This window comes from Miniopterus schreibersii (assembly GCF_964146895.1).
Source record: "Miniopterus schreibersii genome assembly, chromosome: X".
Taxonomy (NCBI): Eukaryota; Metazoa; Chordata; class Mammalia; order Chiroptera; family Miniopteridae; genus Miniopterus; species Miniopterus schreibersii.
This window is the reverse complement of record NC_138104.1, coordinates 1,613,329-1,621,496: the sequence shown is the minus strand read 5'-3', so window position 1 is coordinate 1,621,496 and position 8,168 is coordinate 1,613,329. Positions and strand designations below refer to the sequence as shown.

Here is an 8,168-nt window from a genome sequence, read left to right as displayed (position 1 = left end):
AAGTCGCTGTTTGCCACCCTCCTAGGGGGTCCTCACACATCTGCGCGCGGCCTCCCGCGGTTGGGCCCTCGGAGGGCGCCCGGCTCGGAGGGCCGGCTGCTCCTGCCCTTGCGTATAACTTTGCCCCGTGGTCTCGGTCTCCCCTTGGCTTTGGTACCAGCCGAGTGCCAAGCTCATTTCCCTTGACTGGGTCTGAGCCGCAGCCCACGGTAGGAGCTGCAGGGGCCGGGCAGGGTTCCAGGGGCCGGGCGAGGGGCGCACAGCGCGCTCCCGCCGCCTGCCAGGGAAACGCAGCCGCGATCGGGGCAGCCCTCGCCGGGGTGCGCGGCGGGGCCAGTTGCTGTGCGGAGTGATTGATAAGTGCGGGAGCGGGGCGCCGGCCCTCCCTGCCCGCCTCCTCCCCCGGCGCCCCCGCGCTCGCTTCACTCCTCCCCCTCGGCTCCCGCCCTCCTCCCGCTGGAAGCGCAGCCCGGGGCCAGCCGCTCCGGTGGGGATCCGCCTGCCGGGGGCGCCGCCCGCGCTCGCTCGCTCGCTCGCGGGGCCCAGGCGGTGTCCGCTCCCGCGGCTCCCGTGCTCGCAGATGCTGCGGGCGCCTCCGCCGGAGGCGCGCTCCCTGGGTAAGTTGGGAGCGGTGCGGGGCGCCGCGGGTGCATCCCCTGCCCCCCTCGCGGAGGTCGCGGCGCGGGAGGGCCGGGCGCCAGCCGCCTGGGACTCGGCGCTGCGCGGCTCCAGGGCGGTCAGTGCGGGCGCGGTCGGGCTCCGGGCAGCGCGCAGCCTCGTGGGCTGGGAAGCTGCGGGTGCCGTCGCGGCTGCGGGCCCGCGCCCGCCCTCGAGCGTCTAGCGGCGGAGGGGAGGGTTGCGTGGGCTGCGCTCCTTTCCCAGCGCCGAGCCGCACGGAGGCGTCCTTGCAGAATGGCATTTGGCGAGGGTCGGGGCTCGGGGGACGGCGGGGAAGGCGGCCGGCGGCAGCCACTTGAACGCCCCCGTACAGCACCGCAGGCTTAGGGACGCCTCTTACCCCACGGCGGCCGGGCGGCCGGGCGGGGGGACGTGGGGAGCAGGCTCGCGGCGCCCAGCGAGCCCCGCTTCTGCCTCCCTCCCCGGGCAGGGACAGGGAGCGTTTGCCTTCTTCGGGGGCCGCCGCTGCCCGGCTCGGCACTGCGGCCCTTCTGCCTGGAGCCGCGGGGCCGCGAGAAACTTACTGCCTGCAGCGAGCCAACTCATTTCCTTTACCATGATTGTCAAGAATTTCAACTTTCCTTCTCTCCCCAGTCTATTTACACCCCCCTCCTCTGAAATTCCTAAGAAAAGAGTGTTTTCAATAAGTCTTGACAGTATCATCAGTGTCATAAAAGAAATTACTATATTTGAGAACTAAAACTAATATTTAATATTTCACTTTCAAATATAATTTTTTAAAAAGAACACATGTACGTAAAACAGCATTACCAGTATTTAAGTTTAGGTAGTTCTTCTCTAGTTCACTCTAAGCAGTAGTGAGTTTTCAGAAAAGCTGCTGGACTGGGACTCAGAATTCCCGGGTTCTGTTTATAATTTCATAGATTCTTAAACTTAAGCAAGTCAGCGTTTTCCCTACTTGAGAAATATCTTCATCAATAAAATGAGTCGGATTTCAAAGATCTTGCCCAGTTTCATGTTGGCTTCTACTTCAATGAAATATTAACATAAATAATAAATGTTTGTTAAGTGAACCACTGAAGGAGTACACCATGTCTCTCTAGGAACTATTTATATCTAATATTTGGAAATATGTAGAAAGAAATGCCCCTTGGTTATGAAAGGATGCTTAATCAGGTTGCACTGTATCACTCTGCTTGCAACTAATGATGCAGCTGCAATAAAGTGGAAGGCCCTCTCCCCCTCTTAAGACAGCTCATCTCAATGTTCCTCTTTGGCATAGAGAAGGACAATTTGAGGCCCCAGAAGGAAAGGATGTTGCCCAAGACCAAGCAAGAATTACAGATTGGGGAGGAGTATCATGATGTCTGGTTCAAGGCTCTTCCCCTAAGAAAAAGGAGGGGGAAAGGAGAAAAATTCCAACGGTGACTGCCAGAGCTACAGGTTGTCTCAGTGCCTAAGTTTATAAAATGTCCAGAGTCCTTCTTGGAGAGGAAGAGCTGAAACAGATAAACAATCCTATGATCTGAGTTTAATAGGGAAGGAGGACGGGAGAAGTGGGGAGCTTTCCCTTCTCAGATGGCTCTGTTGGCCTATGTGATTATCTCTGTTGAGAATTTGGCCCGGCGGTGGCACCCTGTGTTGATTCCCTCTGCAGCAGGCTGGGACTGAAGAGACAGGGAAAGCAAGCTGGAATGTTTTGTGGAACTGGCACATGGCTTGGTCACTTCTTTTTTCTACTCTCATTCCCTCCTTTTCCTGCCTCATCTCCCCTGAGAGACAGCATTTGGCACTTTCCGGCAACAGCAGACATTCACATGTTGCAAATGGAGTGCACACGGACACTCGGGTCCAAGGGACCTTAAGATAACCAAGAAATGAGATAATGAAGGCAAAACCCAATACTTGGCCATTAATAATTCTGTAGAAAGGTTATCTGAATTCCACTGAATGGCAGAGGTGGAAGGGCCCATATGGTCCACCCCTTTTAACAATGAGGAAGGGAAGATTCGCAAACAGGTGACATGCCTTGCAACAGATCTAGATCAGAACCCAGGCCTACTAGGTCTCAGGCCAGACTCAGTTCATCTCTCCTCTGTTTCTCAGGAGCCAGTGTTCCTGCATTGCTGTCTTCTGTTCTCCTGCCTCCCTGGCCCTTGCCTGCAGCTTGGAAGGCTTAGGCACCCTTTGGTGGACTCCCACTCCCAGCTGAGGCTGGGCCTGGAAGTGCCTTTCTGACACTGATTCCTTTTCTGCTTCCTTCGGGCCAAAAGTACACGTTAAAACGTCATTATCTGACTAAGTGTAAACCTCAGGAGGAGAAGGGTTTTGTTGTTTATCTCCATAACCTAACACTGAGCTGGCTTTCCAGAGTCCAGGCAAGTATCTTGCTAGTCACCACCCAGAAAGTCATTCTCTAAGCAGTGAAGCAAAGCTCTGTCTGTAAACCATGCATCCCCTAGGAGAACTCCCAGTCCTCCCACACAGGCACACTGCTGCATGCACACACTCCACCCTCGCACCCAGAGCATTTGAGCTAGGAGCCTGGCAGGCGGACTCCAGTCCTGTAGCAAAATTGGCGCATCTACGTACACGGGGAGGCGGAGAGGGGTATAGAGACAGACAGGGTCTGGACCACTGCTTGGGAATCTGGAATGACACCCAGGTCGGAATGGCCAGGAGGGAGGGGCGGGTGTAAGAAATCACTGGGAGGGACCCAGCTCCTAAGCGAGGCCCCTCCTGGAGAAGCCCTCCGGAGGAGCCCCACTAGCCGCTCGCCTGCCGCGGGTTGGAGGGGGAGTAGCTCGGAATAAACTGACGCAGCCTGGATTTGAGCTTAGCAAAGCCTCCGCCCGGGAAGGGAAGCGTGTGCCCCTCCCGCCCCGACAGCGGGCTTCACCCCCCGCCTGCCCCTCCCCCGTGACGTCACCCTGGCCGTGTCCGGGGGAGCCTGCTCAGCCTCTCAAATTCAAACTGCTCGGCGCACTGCTGCTGCCGCCACCAGATTGGAAGCACGCATCGCGGATCGGCTGTCGCAGCCGCCTGCGGACCCTGCGGGCAGGCTCTCTGACCGTCTACGCAACCGTACCCCCGGGCCGTATAGGCTCGGCCTCCCCGCGCTCCAATCTTCCCCTTTCTCTTCGACCGCCTGCCAGATTTCTTATTTCTGCGCCCCCTCCCACGCCAAATTCAATCAACTGACAGAATGCGGGGCATCCCCCCCGAAGCGGCGTCTCCCTTTACCTTGCTCTCCCTCTTTTTCTGAAGATGCTAAACTACTGGCGGACTGCAGAGGAGAGGAGTCCCGTCTTCTCCTGATGTGTGAGTAACCCCTCTCCCGCCGCCAGGCCCCTAATTTTCCAAGCCCCTTTTTGAGCAGCTAAAAAAAAAAAAAAAAAAAAAGTAAAGCAATTTCTGCGGTGAGCCCAGATGGGTGAGCCGCCCAAGATCTCTGCAATATACCCCCGGGGGGAAGGAGGTGGGCTGCATTTGGTAGGACATCTCGCTTACTAATGACTCCACGGCTGGCCACGACCCGCGGGGAAATCGGGTGCAAGCACGTGGCTCGGGGATGCGTGTATGGGTGTGCTGGGGGCGGGAGGGGAGGCCTGAGACAAGAAACCGCTTTGCAAAACGCAGTGATTTCATTATGCCGTGTGGTCCACTCCCCGCCTCCTCCCTCCCTCCCTGCCTCCCTCCCCCTCCCTCCCACTCTGCCCCCTCGCCTTGCCATTTTAATCGGGCTTCCTTGTTTTTCTCTCCCTGCACCCCGCTCTGCCCTGCTCCTCCCTCTCCCAAAGGTTTGCCTGTAGGTACCTGAGCTGACACTGACGGTGCCTAAAGATGCTGAGCAGCGTTTGGTTCCTCAGTGTGTTAACCGTGGCCGGGTTCTTACAGATAGAGAGTCGCAAAACTGCCAAAGACATTTGCAAGATCCGCTGCCTGTGTGAAGAGAAGGAAAACGTACTGAATATTAACTGCGAAAACAAAGGATTTACGACTGTCAGCCTGCTTCAGCCTCCCCAATATCGAATCTACCAGCTTTTCCTCAATGGAAACCTCCTGACAAGATTGTACCCAAACGAGTTCGTCAATTACTCCAACGCAGTGACTCTCCACCTGGGTAACAACGGGCTGCAGGAGATCCGAACCGGGGCCTTCAGTGGCCTGAAAACACTCAAGAGACTCCACCTCAACAACAACAAGCTCGAGGTGCTGAGGGAGGACACTTTCCTGGGCCTGGAAAGCCTTGAGTACCTCCAGGCTGACTACAATTACATCAGCGCCATAGAGGCAGGGGCATTCAGCAAACTGAATAAGCTCAAAGTGCTCATCCTGAATGACAACCTGCTGCTCTCACTGCCCAGCAATGTGTTCCGGTTTGTCCTGCTGACCCACTTAGACCTGAGGGGAAATAGGCTGAAAGTAATGCCTTTCGCTGGTGTCCTTGAACATATCGGAGGGATCATGGAGATTCAGCTGGAGGAAAACCCATGGAACTGCACTTGTGACTTACTTCCTCTCAAGGCTTGGCTGGACACCATAACTGTTTTTGTGGGGGAGATTGTCTGTGAAACTCCCTTTAGATTGCATGGTAAAGATGTGACCCAACTAACCAGGCAAGACCTCTGTCCCAGAAAAAGTTCTGGTGACTCAGGTCAGAGGGGCAGCCATGCTGACACACACAGCCAAAGGCTGTCGCCTACAATGAATCCTGCTCTTAACCCAACCAGGGCTCCAAAATCCAGCCGACCACCCAAAATGAGAAATCGTCCAACTCCCCGGGTCAGTGTGTCGAAGGACCGGCAGAGCTTTGGCCCGATCATGGTATACCAGACCAAGTCCCCCGTCCCCCTCACCTGCCCCAGTAGCTGTGTGTGCACCTCTCAGAGCTCAGACAATGGTTTAAATGTAAACTGCCAAGAAAGGAAGTTCACTAATATATCCGACCTGCAGCCCAAACCTACCAGTCCAAAGAAACTCTACCTGACAGGGAACTATCTTCAAACTGTCTATAAGAACGACCTCTTAGATTATAGTTCTTTGGATTTGTTACATTTAGGAAACAACAGGATTGCAGTCATTCAGGAAGGTGCCTTCACAAACCTGACCAGTTTACGGAGACTTTATCTGAATGGCAATTACCTTGAAGTGCTGTATCCTTCTATGTTTGATGGACTGCACAGCTTGCAGTATCTCTATTTAGAGTATAATGTCATTAAGGAAATTAAGCCGCTCACCTTCGATGCTTTGATTAACCTACAGCTACTGTTTCTGAATAACAACCTGCTGAGGTCCTTACCCGATAACATATTTGGGGGCACGGCCCTCACCAGGCTGAATCTGAGAAACAACCATTTTTCTCACCTGCCTGTGAAAGGGGTTCTGGATCAGCTTCCAGCCTTTATCCAGATAGATCTGCAAGAGAACCCGTGGGACTGCACCTGTGACATCATGGGGCTAAAGGACTGGACAGAACATGCCAGTTCCCCTGTCATCATCAATGAGGTGACCTGTGAGTCTCCTGCTAAGCACGCAGGGGAGATCCTGAAGTTTCTGGGGAGGGATGCTATCTGTCCAGACAGTCCAAACTTGTCCGACGGAACCATTCTGTCAATGAATCATAACACAAACACACCTCGTTCGCTTAGTGTGTCTCCCAGTTCCTATCCTGAGCTACACACCGAAGTCCCACTTTCTGTCTTAATTTTAGGATTGCTTGTGGTCTTTATTTTATCTGTTTGTTTTGGGGCTGGTTTATTCGTCTTTGTCCTGAAACGCCGAAAGGGGGTGCCAAGTGTTCCCAGGAGTGCCAACAACTTAGACGTGAGCTCCTTTCAGTTACAGTATGGGTCTTACAACGGCGAGGCTCAGGATAAAACAGATGGCCACGTCTATAACTATATCCCCCCGCCCGTGGGGCAGATGTGCCAAAACCCCATCTACATGCAGAAGGAAGGAGACCCGGTGGCCTATTACCGAAACCTGCAGGAATTCAGCTACAGCAGCCTGGAGGAGAAAAAGGATGAGCCGGCCACCGTGGCTTACACTATAAGCGCCGGCGACCTGCTGGAGAAGCAGGCCGCGCCCGGCGAGCCCGAGCTGCTCTACCAGAACCTGGCCGAGCGCGCCAAGGAGCTGCCCAGCGCGGGCCTGGCCCACTACAACTTTTGTACCCTACCGAAGAGGCACTTCGCCCCTTCCTACGAATCTCGACGCCAAAACCAAGACAGAATCAATAAAACCGTTTTGTACGGAACTCCCAGGAAATGCTTTGTGGGGCAGTCAAAACCCGACCACCCTTTACTGCAAGCTAAGCCGCAATCAGAACCGGACTACCTCGAAGTTCTGGAAAAACAAACTGCGATCAGTCAGCTGTGAAGGCAAATCATGGACAACCCCGGGCATCAAAGGGACGCCGCTGCCGACTGTGTTCCTGTTTGTTTGTGCTCTCGCTTGCCCAGCGTCGGTGGGGGACTTTGGAAATGTTTGGGGGATGGGGCGAAGCAATGGTACTGCTTTTTCAAGCTTTCTTTTAAATTATTTCCCTCTTGCTCCCCCCGCCTCTTTTTCCTTCTCTCGTTAAGCATCATCATGGAACACGAATGTTTCTACAATGCAGTTTTTCATGTACTTTGTTTATGGTTTTGTTTCTCTTTTAGTTTTCCAGTGGGGGATGGGAAAAGGAGATGATAGTGAATGAAGAAAGAAAGAGTAAGCAAACTTTTCAAGTGAAAATGGCTATTTCGTGTATTTTGTAGAAGATCTCCAAAGATCTTTTGAGACTATAAATTCTTTTGTAAATAATGATATATGGTATTTCCATCTTCAGTTACCAAGTATAGCCAATAGGCATCTCTCCTTTGTGTTAAAGTGCCTTTGCACTTTAAGTACATTACTTAAATGTTGCTTTTAGCTTTGATAAATTGAACATATTTTAATGTGTTGTATTTTTGAAATTAAAACACTGTAAAATAGATCGAAATGTCAGCTATATTAAGTCAACGTACAGTTTGCTTGAGTTATAGAAACCAGCCTGTCATCAAATGATTCTAGTTCTAGGACTTTATAGATTTAACTGTAAAATATTTCCTTTCTGCTGGGTTTGTTCTAAGTGGTTTTATTTAAGTCAACTAAGGGGATTTAACAGTGGACTAGAGGTAATAAACCACCTCAGTCGGGATTAGTAATTCATTAATAAAATATATTTAACCCAAAATCAGAGTGAATCGAACAATTAATGCCCTTCTGTAAATCATTATTTTACACTAACATGATCAATGTTTTAGATTATTTTCCTAATTAAGAGTACATTACACAACTTGTAATATATTTTTTCTGCATTAAATTAGATATTTTTATATATTTAAATTATAGAGTCTGTATTTCTAACTTTTCAATTGAAATTAATATTTTTTCTGTCTATTGAAACATTTTCTATAAACACACACCAGTAGAGGCCGCCACACACCTCATTTAATAAAGACATATAGCCATTAAATACCTTGAAGGAGGACTTCAGAGGTGAG

General features: G+C 51.9%; 1 protein-coding gene across 1 annotated transcript; it reads left to right on the top strand.

Annotated features, from left to right (window-relative positions):
• Positions 1-295: 295 nt before the first annotated feature.
• On the top strand, positions 296-7,856 carry SLITRK2 (SLIT and NTRK like family member 2). The gene is made up of 3 exons (XM_081125934.1): positions 296-617; positions 3,907-3,960; positions 4,440-7,856. Exon 3 carries the CDS (start codon positions 4,483-4,485, stop codon positions 7,018-7,020), a length of 2,538 nt encoding a protein of 845 aa, XP_080982060.1. The 5' UTR covers positions 296-617; positions 3,907-3,960; positions 4,440-4,482; the 3' UTR covers positions 7,021-7,856.
• The last annotated feature ends 312 nt before the right edge of the window (positions 7,857-8,168 follow it).

Coding starts and splice junctions, on each gene's coding strand:
- SLITRK2 (XM_081125934.1), top strand. CDS start 4,483: ATGCTGAGCAGCGTTTGGTTCCTCAGTGTGTTAACCGTGGCCGGGTTC.